This window comes from Ambystoma mexicanum, chromosome 7q (genome assembly GCF_040938575.1).
Source record: "Ambystoma mexicanum isolate Mex_15411 chromosome 7q, UKY_AmexF1_1, whole genome shotgun sequence".
Classification (NCBI taxonomy): domain Eukaryota; kingdom Metazoa; phylum Chordata; class Amphibia; order Caudata; family Ambystomatidae; genus Ambystoma; species Ambystoma mexicanum.
In genome coordinates, this window is record NC_090941.1 from 944,858,292 (window position 1) to 944,875,248 (window position 16,957).

The 16,957-nt window shown below is 46.2% G+C and overlaps 1 protein-coding gene across 1 annotated transcript in view; it reads left to right on the forward strand.

Moving 5' to 3' along the window:
• Nucleotides 1-16,957, forward strand: part of INTS4 (integrator complex subunit 4) — a 1,642,132-nt gene that overhangs the window by 409,714 nt on the left and 1,215,461 nt on the right. Inside the window, exons 7-8 of the mRNA XM_069639944.1 lie at nt 7,294-7,382; nt 7,507-7,627. Coding sequence (XP_069496045.1) covers nt 7,294-7,382; nt 7,507-7,627 — 210 coding nt within the window. The remainder of the gene's footprint in view (nt 1-7,293; nt 7,383-7,506; nt 7,628-16,957) is intronic.

Genomic DNA, 16,957 nt, shown 5'->3' on the forward strand with positions numbered 1-16,957 from the left:
GTATCAGTGTATTCCATGTCATGTTATTATTTTTCAGTGTAGTGAAATAAAATATGTATCAAAACAGGTCAAAAGAACTTATTTAATTAGAGCGCCAGGGGACCACTACGGTGGTGATAGTGCACAGTACAAATATCCTTTAACATTAATCAGTTATGTCACATTTGATGTAATTATTGCTTTTATCTGTGATGCCATCTGTGATATTATTTTAGTCATATGCAGGGTAACAGGGGACACAAAGTTAAAGTGGACTTGCTCGAAATGCGATTGCTACATTTCAGGGGTTTTGTTGCATATACCCCAACTGGGCAAGTGAAATCTTGCTGATTACTGCCTAAGAAGAGCCATCTGCCCTCCACCCCTACACAAAAGCCTGCTTCGAATGGATTGTCTCCTCCCACGTATTCCTCATCTTGTGATAATTTGTTTCGGCAGCTTCGCTGCATCGGAAAAAAAATTTAAGCAGAGGGCGCTGTGCTCGAGGTCGTGGCGTCGAATGTCCATCAAAGGGCTCCGTACCGTGTCGACGTCACCGCTGGTATAAATGGCTCAAGCCGCGCCCGTTGGCTTCAGTTCCGTTTTTCCAATTGCTTCGCAACTCGTGAACGGCGTGCTTCAGTATTTTCTATCGAAAAAATATCTTCTTCTTCGACCGCTTCGACTCCCAAGACGGGTTTAAAGGAGTGTAGTGATTGTGGCTCAAAGATGTCCATCACCGATCCCCATCGTATTTGTTTATGGTGTCTGGGCTCAGATCACCGAACGGGCGACTGTGGTTCTTGTCAATAGATGACTGAAAAGGCCCTCCGTGAGAGGAAAAGTAAGTTTGCGGTGGGGCGGGAGGCGTCGAAGGGCTCTTCGAAAGCCTTGTCAAAAAAATATAAAAAATCATCCGACTCTAAAGAATCGGAACGCCGTAGAAGGCACTCCAAGAGATCCCGATCTCGTAGCAGGTTGAGACGATCTTCTTAGTCTTCCTCAAAAAAGCACAAGAGGAGACATAGATCTACGTCGTCCTCGTCCAATTCGTCATCTGAATTGGTTCGATGCCCGACTAGATCAGATTCCCCATCTAAATGGGAGAGCTTTAGGAAGAAAATGTTGCAGGTCTTCGAGAACGCGGCCTCGACCCCCTCGAAGAAACCGCAGAAAAGTCAGACCCTGGTTGCTCTTTTAGACGACGCAGGGAAGTCGGGAACTACAACGGCCAAACCGAGTAGTACCCATAAGTCTCGAGTCGACAAATCGTCGAGAGACCCTCGAGGATCGAGTATCTGGCTGATCCCTCATAAAAATTATCGAAGTCGGTTACAACTTCATCGATGCCGACGACTTCGACGTCGAAGCCTACTTCATCTTCGTACGTCTTTGTCGAAGACTTCCTCGAGTGTGTCGAAGATTCCTTCGACTCCTTCGAAGAGCACCTCGAAGAAAACTCTGATTCCAACGACAGCTTATGAGGAGGAAGAGAGAAGGTTTACACCTTTACCAAGATCTGACTTTTTTAAATCCATGTCCTCCATTTTTGAGGAATCTTGCTCAGAGGAAGAGGAAAATCACTCCCCATGGAGTAAAATATGGAACTAGACAAGTTCCAGAAGAACTGGTAGATCCTCAGTCTAAAATGAGACCTGTACATTCTGCCAGTGGTGTGGACACATCACATGAATTGGAGTTTGCTGCACTTGATCCTGCAGACCATGTGGACTCAGGGTACAGGAATCTGATGAGTAGGGTGATTGAGTATATGGGTTGGGGAAGAGCTTTCCCTACATTTGAACAGGATGACATGACTGATATTATAGTCAGAGGCCCTCAGAAAGATCCAATTCTTCCCTTTCATAGGGCATTACAGAGAGCAGTAGAGGGAAACTGGGAGAAACCAGATAGCATTGCTGCAATAGATAACAATCTCACAAAGAGAATACCTGAGTAGACACCCTACTCCAGAAAGCTTGGTAGTTCAGGCATCTAATGCATCCACGCAGACAGCATACCCAACCATACCTCCAGACAGGGAGGATAAAAAGGTTGATGCCTGGGTCGTAAGGTTTTTACTTCGGGTAGCATGGCCTTAAAATCTACCAATGTAACCTGTACCCTGGCCAGGTTCACGCATACCCTGTGGGAATGTATTTCGGCGGCGGCTGAGCATATTCCGGAAGGCGAGGAAAGGGAAGGCTTCCTGAATATAGTCAATGACGGTAAGAAGGCAATGGGGGGAATGTCTCCAGTCTGGACTGGATACTGCTGATAGCATCAGTAGATCCATGCCTTCAAGCACTGTACTACGCAGGTTTGCGTGGTTGAGGAAGTCAGGGTTCGCACCGGATGTGCAGAACAGGCTCCTCAAAATGCCCTTTGATGGCTCTAGGCTGTTTGGTAGTAAGGCTGATCAGAAAAACTACAGACCTCGAAATCGGCAGCAAAGTCCCTTAGTGCCTCTATGTGACAGCCCCAGAGACCCTATTCGGGCACATCTTCCTGGAGGGGTCGTCCTTTTCGATACAACTCCTCTGTTAGTAGAGGAAAAGGACAGGCCTTTCAAAGGGGCAGAAGAAATGTCACTCGTGGTGGACGAGGAAAGACGACAAAGCCATCTTCAGGAACGGCATCTATGCCCTCAGCCGCCTCCAAATCTCTCTGAGGTCTTATCTTACAAAACACCAGTGGGAGGCAGGATCTCTCAGCATCTGAAAGAATGGCGAGGCATTACTTCAGATGCTTGGGCACTGGAAACAGTAGCTCAGGGTTACTGCCTTCCCTTCCTAAAAAGACCTCACGATCATCCACCGGGAGCCAGTTCGACCAAGATTCCAGACCCGCTCCTTTGGCAGGAAGTTATAACCCTGCTAGAGAAAGGTGCAATAGAACATGTACCTGTAGCAGAGAGGAACAAAGGCTGGTACTCCCCCCTACTTTCTCATCTCCATAAAGGACAGAGGATTGGGACCCATCTTGGACTTGAGAAAATTAAACCATTTCCGCAGGAAGGACAAGTTCAAGATGGTAACCCTTTCTCAGATCCTTCAGGCTCTCCAGCTTCAAGACTGGTTGGTATCATTGGACCTTCAGGATGCTTATTTTCATGTGCCGATCCATCCCAAGCACAGAAAATACCTGAGGTTCGCAGTTGGCGGTTCTCACTATCAGTTTTGAGTTCTGCCATTCGGGCTGACCTCCTCTCCGAGGGTTTTCACCAAGTTGATGGCAGTGGTGGCAGCAAGTCGTAGGAGAGGGGGGATTCACGTCTACCCCTATCTGGACGACTGGCTAATAAGGGCACGTTCCCCAGAACAAGCTCAGGAACACCTGTCGATCACCTGCCACTTCCTCCACAACCTGGGCTTCTCCCTCAATTTCAAGAAGTCCCACATGATACCATCCCAAAAACTCCAGTTTATCGGAGCAGTCTTGGACACTTCCTCGGGCAAAGCCTTGCCGCCCGAGGTGAGAGCTCTCCACATCCAGCAGATGGTAACAAAATTCCAAAAAGCCCAGCACCTGCCGGCCTTCGATTTCCGGAGGTTGCTTGGCCTCATGGCATCCTGCATTTTTCTGGTGCCAGAAGCCAGATTGAGAATGAGATCCCTCTAATGGGCCCTCAGAACTCAGTTGTCCCAGTTCTCGGGGAATATGTCAGATCTTCTGCAAGTCCCGAGCGCAGTTGCTCAGGATCTGTCATGGTGGACTTGCAAAGACAACATTCTGAAGGGAGAATCCTTTTGGCAACCATGGCCGGAGATAACAGTAGTGACGGACGCCTCACTCACGGGGTGGGGAGCACACACCAACGATCTGACAATCAGCGGATGTTGGTCTCCATCAGAGTCCAAACTACACATCAACCTTTTGGAGCTGAGGGCAATCAGGCTGGCTCTGAAGGCCTTCCTGCCCTCCGTACAGGGAAAGAATGTCCCAATAATGACGGACAATACAGTGGCCATGTACTACCTCAACAAAAGAGGAGGGGTAGGATCACTACCTCTGTGCAGAGAGGCAATACAGCTCTGGTTCTGGGCAATATGAGAAGTAATCGCTCTATCAGCAGTTCACCTAGCCAGAGAGCAGAACGCGGCGGCGGACGCTCTGAGCAGGCAGAGCACAGTCTCCCACGACTGGGAGTTAGCTCAGGAAGTCCTTCTGGAGATCTTCGCCCTTTGGGGAACCCATCAGGTGGATCTGTTCGCAACCTCGGTGAACCGAAAGTGTGATCAGTACTGCTCAAGGGAATTTCCTCCGAGAGGAGCTCTGGGAGACGCGTTAGTAGTGGATTGGGATTTTCCCCTGCTGTATACGTTTCCTCCAGTCCCCGTGATTCATCAAGTAATCAAGAGGTTGAGAAAGTTCAGGAAAACCATGATCCTAATTGCCCCGGATTGGGCCAGGAGAACGTGGTACCCGGACCTTCTGGACATGTCCATCTGCCCTCCGGTATGTCTTCCACAAAGAGAGGATCTTCTCTCGCAAGAGGAAGGTCGGGTTCTCCATCCAGAGGTCAACACGCTCAACCTTCATGCATGGTTTCTGAGAGGTTGAGATACAAGGATTGTGATCTTCCGGATGACGTTATGGAGATTTTGCTTTCGGCTAGAAGACCAGCAACAAAATCCTTGTACCGGTGTCGTTGGAATAAGTTCAGTAACTGGTGCAAAGATAGAGATGTGGACCCTTTTCAATGTGGCACACCAGTGGTGCTTTCTTTCCTGTTACATCTAGCCAATCTGGGGCTCCAGATCGGAACAATCAAAGGATACCTGGCTGCGCTTTCCATTTTTAAGCGTACCTCGAAGAGGTTTATTATTTTAAAATACCATTAATAATACAATTCCTGAAAGGACTTACAAATGTATATCCATCAATACCATTCCATGTTCCAACTTGGGATTTGAATCTAGTTCTTACATTCTTGACATGTATACCATTTGAGTCTCTGCACTCATGCCCATTGAGGCGTCTGACATTAAAAACTGTCCTTCTGGTGACATTAACATCAGCCGCAGGGTTAGTGAACTACAGGCTCTCTAATGTAAACCTCCATATACCACTTTTTATAAGGACAAAGCAATTCTGAAAGTTAAACCATCTTTCTTACCGAAAGTAGTTTCCGACTTCCATTTGTCACAGAAAATTGTTTTACCAACGTTTTATCCTCCTCCTCATTTGGGAAAAGAAGAGGAGAGATTACATAGGCTGGACCCCAAAAGGGCCCTCAGCTTTTACATTTCAAGAATGACAAAATTACGCCAAGACGACAAGCTTTTTGTGGGATACACAGGTCGTAAATTGGGTTTAGCGGTGACCAAACAAACCATATCCCGCTGGATTATTCTTGCTATGTTGGAATGCTACAGACTAGCGGGGAAAGACCCACCGGATGGGCTACGTGCTCACTCCACAAGGGGAATGGCCGATTCTGTGGCTTTGAAGAGGGGAGTCACGGCAAAAGATATTTGCTCAGCTGCAACATGGGCATCAATACATACTTTTACCAAACATTACTGTTTGGATACCGCATCCTCAAATGAGGGTTTATTTGCCAGAGCAGTACTTCACTCTGTACATGAAAACAAAAACTAGTACTCCCGCCTCCAGATTGATCACTGCTATGGGAGTCTATCACAAGATGAGGAATACGTGGGAGGACACAATCCATTCGAAGAACAATTTACTTACCAACTGTAACGTTCTTTCACCTGGATGTTCCTCCCACGTATTCCTCATTGACCCTCCCAAGCTACCCCTCAGTATAGTTTATACTTTCTTGAAAAAACAGAAATGAAGCCAACCGGCGCGGCACGAGCCATTTATAACCAGCGGTGACGTCGACACGGTACGAAGCCCGTCAAGGGTCATTCGACGCCACAACCTCGAGCACAGCGCCCTCTGCCGAAAATATTTTTCCGATACAGCGAAGCTGGCGAAACAAATTATCACAAGATGAGGAATACATGGGAGGAACATCCAGTCGAAAGAACGTTACAGTTGGTAAGTAACTTGTTCTTCTGTCACCGACTGGCCATCGTCTGAGCCCAGAAGTTTGTGGCTGGACTGCCTATACCCCTCAGGGATCAGCATCTCAACCTGGAATGGTCACAGATGCGCCTGTGCATCATGTGTCCACAGTGAAACTAAGGATATGGGTTGTCTGCTCGCTAATGTTCCCGGGTGGACTGCCCGCAGTATAACTGTTCGGGCCTCCGTTTTGACGGTTCATTAAAAATGGGGCCCAAGCAATTATTGTCCCTCGCCGCCAATGTTATGGATGTGGGGGACATCCCCCCCCCGCAACTCCTGAGGCCGAAGATACCGAACATGGGAAGCTGGGGTCACCCCCGCAATCCCTGCTCTTCATGATCTTTATTTTCGGACCCAAATTGATCACAAAAATTCAAACTAATGGTAGTGACCGAATTCGGTCAAATCTACCACTCATTCAAATGTTTTCGATCAATTTGGGTAATACCGAAACTAAAAGACAGATTGCGATTCTGTGGAATAAAGGTTCTATTTACTTTTGGGACATGGGAAGCCTGTGCCAGCCCTGCTTCATCATAGCACATCAAAAGCCTGTGATCACCGTGCTTCATCAGTCTGCGACTTGCTTTCACAGTCTTTGATCTTGAAGGGGTCAGTCGTGAGGGTTGCTGGAGTCACCTTAGTTCATGTCTTGTCTGTCTTACTCATGTACTGTTGTTGGCTTGTATGGCATCCTTATGTGCCTAATCCCCTGCACAGTAGGAGATGACTAAGTCGTTGTCTGTGATGGTGTGATCGAAGTGAGAGGATTGGCAAAACTGCCAAGTCCTCTATGGCCTTTTCTTTGGGTTTCCCTCCTTCAATGCAGAGTGCCTCCAGTGGTCCTGTTGGATTTTAAAAAGCCTCTGACAGCCTACCAACCTCATTGAATTGGGAAGTAATGTGGCTGGTGCTTATCTTTGGGGCTTTGTCTGATTTTTTGTGTGCTGGTGTGGCATAAAAGGCAATTTTCCCTCTGAGGGTCTAGCCTTGCCATTCAGTTGTGTTAACGATTGGTGAACCAAGATAAACAGGGTCACTGCTTTGCAGACTGAAAGATGATTTCATGTATAAATGGAGAGAAATCTTCCTAATAAAATATATGTAACTTTGCCTTAAATCATTTTCAGAACTGTCTTTTGTCAGGTCAGTATAACCAGGTTGGTAGGAAGAGAGGTGCATGGGCTAGGTACAACAGAATCACTGTGTGACGTACACAAAATGTATAATGCATCAAATGTGGTTTATTAATGTAGAATTCTTTTTTTGCAGGCCTGTAAACTGCTATCTGATGATTATGAGCAGGTGCGCAGTGCTGCAGTTCAGCTGATTTGGGTCCTCAGTCAACTTTACCCTGAATGGTATGTCCCATTTCTATAAACTTTGACATAAAACCACATTTTGATTATCTCTTGTCCACCTGCTGTATTCTCAACATTCACTTGGTTTCATTTATACACCTGTGTTAATTTTTGTTTTGTGTAGCATAGTCCCAATTCCTTCATCGAATGAGGAGATCCGCCTGGTGGATGACGCATTTGGGAAAGTTTGTCACATGGTCAGCGATGGATCGTGGGTTGTGAGGGTGCAGGCTGGCAAGCTACTGGTATGATTTGCTTGATTGGCTTTTGATTCTTATGCCATTATTTAGTTATCCTGGCACAATGGATATATCCATGAGCAAGCTTTTTAGTTCTAGCACAAAGTGGCTGCAAGGTATTACGTGTACATTTTGTAGATTAAATAAATGTATATTGGAGAGGTGCTAGAAACATACAACTGAAATAACAACGAAAACAGTCAAAACCAACAAGAAATCAAAATGTGATTGGCCGAATAAATGGTGGAATTTAGTAGTTCTGGCTGGAGCAATTCCTTGATTCGGGTGCCTTACACAAAGTTGCGGAAAGCAAAGTTTTGAATTTTGTTGAGGGAGGGCTGAATTTGTCTCTAGATTTGAGACACTTCTAACGTCCTGCAATTTCGAATAATTCTAAAATCCTGGTATTCTGCTTCGCCTATCTTTCTCTCCCTTCACTGGGCATCTTGATAGGTGCTAAGGTGCATTGTATAATAGGTTGTGCTCTACGAATTTCCAAAATAAATGTGTATACATTTAAATTACGTGTGTTAACTTAAATTAGAGGAAACGTGTCCCTCCTCATCGATTTTATACATCCTAAAGTTTATGGAGTTGTACTTTTAGAGAAATATCAATATTTCTAACTTTTAATTAAAACGTCTGAAATGCACTTGCTGGGCATTACATAAGATATAAAAGTTGAATGGACACAAATGTATTGTTTGTGGCCTGCAATGCCAATGACAAGGCTTCAACCTGAGTTTCAGAGAAAATGTGTGAGGTGTGTTTGAAAGCAGATTATACCAAATGTTTAGGAAAGTCACTATATCTGCAATAAAACAAAGAATTACCTCTGCTTTGTTTCATGACTCTACTCTCCATTTCCCAGTATAGACTGTGGATTTGGTTTGCTTGTGTGATACTTTAGCCCCTTGACACCAGCCCTCTTCCATCGTAAGAGGTATGCCGGACTGTTTGGTCAAGTTACTATTTAGAGAATTTGGTCAAACATGGTGGTCACCATGTGGACACTGCAAGCCTGATCTTAAACCCCCAGAAACTAGTGAGCCATATGGGCGTGCTACCATATGTCCCTGGCCAGAGATGTGCGAGGTGCTATAAGGCATTTCGCCACTAGGTATCTTTGTCATTCAACAGGGGGTAACTATGCCTATGTAAGCATGCTGTGGCGTGTCAGAAGGACTTTTATTCAAAAATAAAGAGCAGATAACTTCTAACTACTCCTTACTCAGGGAATGTCAGTCCTTCTTCCTCTCGCTCACAGGGGTGGAGAAGCCCCTTTTCTCCGGATATAATCACCCTGATTGGTGGTCAAGGTGGGGTATGCTTTTCCTTGTCTCATGTACACCCAGTTTGGATCTCTGTCAATGGCAGCTTACCACGAGAGTCATCTCATTCTAAAATGTGGAATTCATCGTCATCCGATCTTTACCGTGAGTGAAGGAGCTGGTGTTCTATGCACTATTAACATCAAAGCCAGAGTTGTGATTGTCCAGCCAACCAAGATCGTATAGCAAACACCACTTTGCTTGCTAGTTATGCTGATGTGCAATGTAACCTTATACAAGAAGGTCTCCAGGAGGTGCCTGAACCCGCAAGATCCAAATTACTCGCCATCGTGGCTGAGGGCAGGCAAGTCAATCAGAATGTTTTAAAGAACACTCTGGATACTGCAGAGACAGCAGGAAGATCCCTGGCGCAGGGCACTCTGCTTAAACGGCACGATTGGCTCTGAAACTTGGGCTTCAAGCCGGAAACCCATGCTATCGAAGAATTGAATCTCTTTGGTAAAGCAGTCGAAGATGCTTTGGAGACTGCCAAAAAAGAGCATGAGACTCTTAAGTCCCTGCAACAAATCACACAGAAGCCCTCCGCTCAGAGGGGCAGTGGTTCCTGCCGGTCCTTTTGAGGCCAATCCCGTTCCACCCAAAACATCTACAACACGGGAAACAACTGGAACTCAAATCCAGCACCCCTGCCAACTATCCACCTAGCGGTCTGCAACGCAGGAAGGGGCAGAGGCCCCAACTCCAGGGGTACTGAAGCGTCCGGTCAGAAATGACCTACGGATCCAGGTCCCCTCCCATGTCACCCCGGTAGGGGGGGGGGCGCTTAACATCTTTCCTTTCCGCATGAGAGGGGATTACATCAGATCAGTGGGTTCTAAAGACGGTCGCCCACGGGAATTCTCCCGACCTCCACAGTTCAGAACGCCCAAGACAAGATGCCTGATGACAGATCATCTGAGAATCCTGAAGCAAGTGGTGGAAGCACTTCTGGAAAAGGACGCCATAGAAACTGCCCCTATTCTTCAGCTAAACAAGGGTATTTATTCAGTGTACTTCTTGTACCCAAAAAGGACCTCACCATGCGCCCTGTACTAGACTTGCGTCCAGCGAAACAAATTTGTCAAACCTCAAAGGTTTCGTATGGTAACTCTGCAGGAAATAATTCCACTGTTGAAGCAGGGGGATTACATGGCAACATTGGACATGAAAGATGCATACTTTCATATTTCAATGTTGCCGGTGCACAGAAAATGCTTAAGGTTCATGATAGAGGACAAGAACTATCAGTTCAAAGTACTCTCCTTCGGCATTGCCTCTGCGATAAGGGTGTTTACGAAGGTCCTGGCAGTGGCAGCAGCACACCTGCGCAGACAATCTGTCCCTGTCTACCCTTACCTCGACGACTGGCTCATAACACGGGACTCTTACAAGACATGCCTAAGAAATACACAGAAGACAATTGACCTCCTATTCAGTATAGGATTCTCCAACGAGAAGAAATCCAGCTTAGACCCCAGTCAAGCCAAACAGTTCGTAGATGCTCTGATTCAGACAAAGAAGGGTCTCGTCTTCCCATCCAACGAGCGGGTTCAGAACATGCTTTCTCAGATCCCTCAATATGTAGCCAGTCGGCAAGTGACGGTACGCAAGGCTATGCGCTTGCTAGGTATGATGGCGTCATGCATTTATTTAATTCCCCACGCATGGCTGCGCATGCGTCCAATGCAAAAGTGGCTCAACAGCCAGTGGTGTAACGCCAGTGGACAATGGGAAGATATGGTAGTTGTCTCGCCAGCCTTTGTTCTCTCTCTGCAGTGGTGGTCGAGGGAAAACCTCTTGAAGGGTAAGCCCTTCAGCACCCCCGCAGTGGAAGCCACTCTCACGACAGACGCATCTCTCACAGGGTGGGGGGCTCACCTACTTCAGCAGACAGCTCATGGAGTGTGGTCCCCACAAGTAGCATGCAACCATATAAATCTGTTTGTTATTAGCAGTATTCAGGCACTAAAGGCCTTTCAGACTCAACTACAAAGGAAGACAGTTCTGGTCCTGACAGACGGCACCACAGCCATGTACTACCTGAACGAACAAGGGGGCACACACTCTGCAGGGCTATCCAAGCTGTCCCAAAACATTTGGATGTGGGCTCTCAAACACAAGATGTTCCTGTTGTCCCAACACGTTGCAGGGGAACTTAATCTTCTGGCGGTCGTGCTCAGCAGAGATTTTCCACTGCCCTTAGAATACGAATGGCGTTCACATGAAGACAGCGTCTTTGCAGAATGGGGCTTCCCAGAGATAGATCTGTTCGCTACTCAGGAGAACGCCCAATGCCAAGATAGCATGGTCAGAGAAATGTCTACGCTTGCCATACCCCCCCCCCCCCCGGACTCGCCTTTTCAACAGGATAGTGCAGAAGATGCACCAGGAACCAGTTAGCATGATATTGGTGGCCCCCATGTGGGCCCGCCTCCCCTGGTTCGCTCATCTGATGGAGATGTCCCCCCAGCCCCCCCCCCCCCCCCCCAGTAAAACGACCCTGCCCGTACAACATGTTGTCTCAGGGCGGGGAGTGGGGGAGGAAAACCTACACCCATGCCCACAAACTCTGAATTTAGCGGCCTGGCTCCTGAGGTCATAGAGTTTGGACACCTTCAGCTCCCTCAGAGATGCATGGGCATACTCAGGGAAGCTAGGAAACCTAACACAAGCTATTGCTATTCCAGTAAATGGAAACGCTTTGTCATCTGGTGTAATACCAAGGGCGTCAATCCCATCGATTGCTCACCCACACACATTGTGTTGTACCTAGCCCATTTGTTAGACTCTGGACTCGTCTTCAATTCCCTAAAGTTTCATCTAGCTGCTCTCTCAGCCTACACTACGTCACAACAGAGAGTGTTGTGGTGGAAAATGCCAGTTATTAAGGCTTTTATGGAAGGGGTTAAGGGAATCCAACCCCCCGCCCCCCCCCCCCATTTCTCACCCAGCTCCTGTATGGGATCTGAATGTGGTTTTAACCAGACTCATGGAAACTCCCTTTGAGCCAATGCATAAACCAAGTCTAAAAGATCTTACTTACAAGACGGCCTTCCTAGTGGCTATCACTTCTATTAGAAGGGTTAGCGAACTACAGACCCTTTCAGTCCTAGACCCTTTTGTTACAGTCCACAGGGATAAGGTGGTTCTGCGCACTCATCCCAGATTTGCCCCCATGTTCATCTCGAAGTTCCATGTGAATCAATGGATCGAACTTCCCACTTTTTTCCAGAATCCCAATAGCATAGCTGAGAGGAGCCTACACACGCTAGATGTGCACAGGGCAGTCATGTTGTACCTGGAAAAAACAAAACCACTGAAGAAGACAAACCCAGGGACTCAGGTCTCCTCATTCAGGACGTATTTGGTGGCTCTCTGGGCTTATCCCTCTAATAACGACAGACTAGTGCCAATCCAATATCAAGAGACTTTGGGGAACATTTTCACCTTTTTCCCCTGACAGTGACCGATTTCAAACTGGGACATTGATATAGTGACAGCCCTGGATCATAAGCCCTTCGAGGCGGTGGCATCCGTAGACTTGCGCCTAGTTTCATGGAAAACAACCTTTCTCGCGGTAATTACATCAGCTTGTATCAGGGAATGACCAGCCATATCTATCGAGGAACCTTACTTCTCATTTCTCAGAGAAATGTAGTCTGAAAGGTCGGGTTCCACTTTGAGACACTAAGCAAAAACAACATTTTTAGGAAATGTGGCTGGTCATGCGTAGCATGCGACAACGTAGACAGCAAGATGAAGTTAGTTCAGTGCTGGGTATTATATATACAAAACTATGATTGGCTTTCAGGTTGGACTGCAACTTTAATTGTGTGCCATGTAGGGGTCAGGTGAAAATGATTAATTAGAACCTTGTGCAACTAGGGTGTGCATAGAGCACTGTATACATTGAGCACATAGAAATAGTGGATGTACAGGCCATGTGCAGCAAATGTCATTTGTAGCATGGAGCTAGAAACACATTTAACATCCTGTGCCAAGTGTTTTAGGATTATGCTGCAAAAGCATAGAAACGTGAATGCGGAGTAAGCACATGTAATGTTTTGTAAGACTGTCAGCTGAAATAGTGCCGGCAGGTTGAGGTAGAGAAACTCGAGGCATGGAGCATAACGTATTTGAGAAAGGAGGGGAGCTGAGTAGATCAGCACTGGTGTAGAAGAGTGAAACACAAATGGTGTTTGAAATTAAGGGGAGCTGGGAGCTATTTAGCTCCTTCTGGTAGCCTAGAAGAGCTTGGTCAGCCTGACAGCAGTAGCTACCAGAAGCTACTTTTGGCTGCCCAGGCCAATGGATGCTGAACAAACACACCTATGGGAATTTAACTGTGAGCATTTGGGACAATCCAAACAACACATTAGGACACACCTATACAGCATTTAAAGCATAAGGAGTCATAAATAAGACAAAATGATAAGTTTGCATCTTAAGTGGAAGTTACATTTGCGGAACACTATGTACTACGTCCTTGTTCCCCAGTGGTAGCTCCTGATCACTGGCTAATGCTGGATACTCAGGAGCTGCTCTTAGCTACTACTTATCCAATCTTAATTACGAGCCGTGGCATATTGGTATTGGTTTGATGGTGTAAGACACCAATATAGAATCACAGCAACATGACAAAAGTGTTTTTTGTTGCAAAAGCACCGATAATAACTTGGATCAATAAAAACAAGGCAGCACTGTGAAAGGTACAAAGGCAGAGGTTTAGCAGGGCGTTTATCTATAGCAGTGAGGGTAAAAAAGTACAGAGAAAGTAGGAAGTGGAGGAATAAATAAGCGAGCGAAGGCGGGGGGGGAGGGGTTCAGTGTGAGTGAATAGAAAAGGCAGTATTATATGGATGTGAACTGAGAGGCACCAGGAATTAGACGCAGACACAGTGAGCTCATAGTTTGTCTATACATTTTTATTCAAAATAAAAGCGGGTTGAAAAAGGCTTCACTATCCCCATTTTTAGGAGGTATTTCCCTACCTCAACAAAAACTAAAGGTCTGGCCCGCGCCAAAGTGTCCAAAACAAAATGTCTTCTGTTTGAAATCGTATCCTTTCCCTCTCATTCTATAAAACAACTCATATATGTGAAGGATACTGTCTTTGGCCTGCTAGGTGCCCAAACATTCAAGTTCAAATAAAATGTATGAATCTGACAAGTTCCCAATGAATAAAGGTCACAGTTCCAGGGGGACAACCGCCTTCCCCAGATTTCTCTTAAGGACACTTCTAATTCCTAAGGGCATGAATCTTCCTTGGGACTCTTTGTTCAACAAAATACTTGTATATAAAACCAATAACTTGAACGGAAGTTCCAACTCCGTAGGATACCTGATGTACTCCCCTACCAGGTTATTTTCCACTTTGTTTAACTTTGCTTTCAGTTTTGATTTTGCCTGGTGTATTCTCCTGCCAGGAATTCTTTGTGATTTGTTTTGCACACTTGCAAACTTGACTTTGGCCTGGTGTACTTACCTGCCAGGGCTTTCCATATGTTTTACTTTATACAATTGCAAGCTTGCTTTTGCCTAGTACAATCTCCTACCAGGGCGTTTCATGTGATTGGTTTGATATAACTGCAAACTTGCTTTTGCCTTGTTTACTTTCGTGCCTGGTCTTTTTATCTGATTTACTTTATATAATTGCGAACTTGCTTTTCTGTGGCATTCATCTACATTGTACTTCCTACAATTGCAAACTTGCTTTTCTCTCATTTATTTGGTAAACCCTTTTCGGATAATATAAGGTTTCATATTCTTTCTCATACACTTCATATATGTTTATCTTTCTCCGTCAGTGTTGTTGAAGCACCCTGGTGTCCCATTCGCGCTCCCTCTGACTCACCAGTGTCTTGTGGCATACTTCGGTTCCGTCGCGGTAGACAGGAGGTAGCACTCCAGTGTCCCGCCCCTCCCTCGTGGACTCCCTGGATTCACCGTACATCTTCCAGGTCCTTCGTGAATCTCGTTTTCCTCTGGACTCTTGCACTGTGTGGCTGTGAGGATGTGTCTATGTTACTGTGGCCACTAGTACGTTTTTAGTTTCTTCTCACTTGCGTTCGTCTTACGGCGAACCAGCCTCTGCAGTCCGCTGTCTCTTGCCTTCCTACCAAGCCTGCCGGCTCCTTGGTCATCTTGATTTCCTCCTAGTCCATTAGTCGACCCAGAGAGGGCTCGATATCTCCAGGCAGAGTTCTCTCACTTCATGCTGGGTAAAACGTTTAAACGCTCCTGCACCTATCACATGCTCGCAAACACTAGAGCATCTCTGGTGCTTCTCGATCCTGGTGATCTGCATTACTCCATTCAGCCTCCTCGTCCCGGTATTTTTAGATGTGTGGGAGTTGTATGCAGTTCCTGGTGTATTGAGTGTTGGAAGGTGTTACCAGTAGGTCTTATGGATGGTTGAAGGGAATCCACACAATATGCCATCAAGGCAAAGGGAATGGAAGGGCTATACCTAGAAGGGAAAGGGGGATACCATGTCTCATCAGATGATGTATCACCCCCCTGAGGGTCACCTCCCCCCATGTGATCCTCCTTCATATAGCCATTCCCAGGAGAAGGAGTGATGACATTATCAGATTCATCACAGAACATGTAGATGAGGAAGGCATACTCGACTTGCAAGGTCACTTGATTTAGGTAGTTGACGGGCAAATGAATAGTGTGTGGCAGGCCGCCTGGCCCGAACAGGGTTGGACAGGGCATTGCCTTTATCTGGATAACCCTCTGCTAGGACGCCCAAGGGCTGTGAGGTGCTAAGCATGTGACGCAAAAGCTGAATCCATACCTGCCTTACTTCAACATGGTCAGACTGAGATGAGGCCCGTCAAGAAAGATGGATTGCTGATGTCCCGAGGCCAGTCCCTCATCATGTATTAGAATTTACTTGTACCGCAATTGGAACAGAGTTTTAAAAGCGACGTCCACCATTTTACAAACAGATGGTGCATGTTTCCGCACATATGCGTAAGTGTTCTGCTCCGAGAGCAGAGCCACATCTGCTTCTCTATGCACAGTGAGTACTTGTAGGTTATGATCTACTGTAATAATAGTCTTGAAATGTGTCTTTCTCCACCTACAAATGTTGCTTTGTGGAACGTGACTATACTGCATCATATGTTTTCTACACCTGCACTTGTTTCACAGAATGCTTCTAGACTGCACTGGGGAACCCGTGAAGCTTCTTAAATAAATGTACATCTGTTTAAGAGCCAGTCACGCCTTGGCTACACATGTGACAGACCCTGCCCACAGGCATAGATTAAGTGGGGTGATCCTGCCCATACCACCCCCTCGCCCATCATCCACTGGCTTGCGAAGCAGCACAACCCCTTTGGTCATTGCACTGGATGTCCCCAAAATAAGGCTGGGGACTTTGAACCAGAGGGCACTGAAAAGAATGAGATTTCTCAATTTGCATATCGATAATGTGACAAAGCAAAACTAGCTGAACTAGAGTTTTACAACAAAATCTGTAATATTTGTTAGAACAACTGATTGTAAGAAACTGCAAATCCATGGTGTGTGCATTGATGATTAGACAGAATTTGTGGTCTAATGAGCATTTTGAGATGGTCTAGAGCTTTAATTGGAAGGCTTACAACTGATTGCTTTTTGCAGTTTATCTTACTGCAGTATTTGTCTATTTTTGGGCAGGCTGGAATTAAGAACTGCATGTTAGAGAGCAATAATGGACTTAATTCCGTTATGGGATTTAGGGATAATAAGTTACCCATATAGCAGGTTTGCAAAATACAGTTCGAATGGATTGTGTCCTCCCACGTTTTCCTTATCTTTGATAAATCCACTTTCAGCTTGCTGGCCTCGGAACATTTTTCACAGTAGAGGGCGCTGCGCGTCAACGTCCCTCGAGTCAATGTCCCTTGAAGGCCTCCGTATCGGCGCTGACTTCACCATAGGTATAAATAGTCGTGCGCAGCGTCCGTTGCTCAGTTCTGTTTTTCCGTGCTTCGTAAGCCTCTGAGACGCA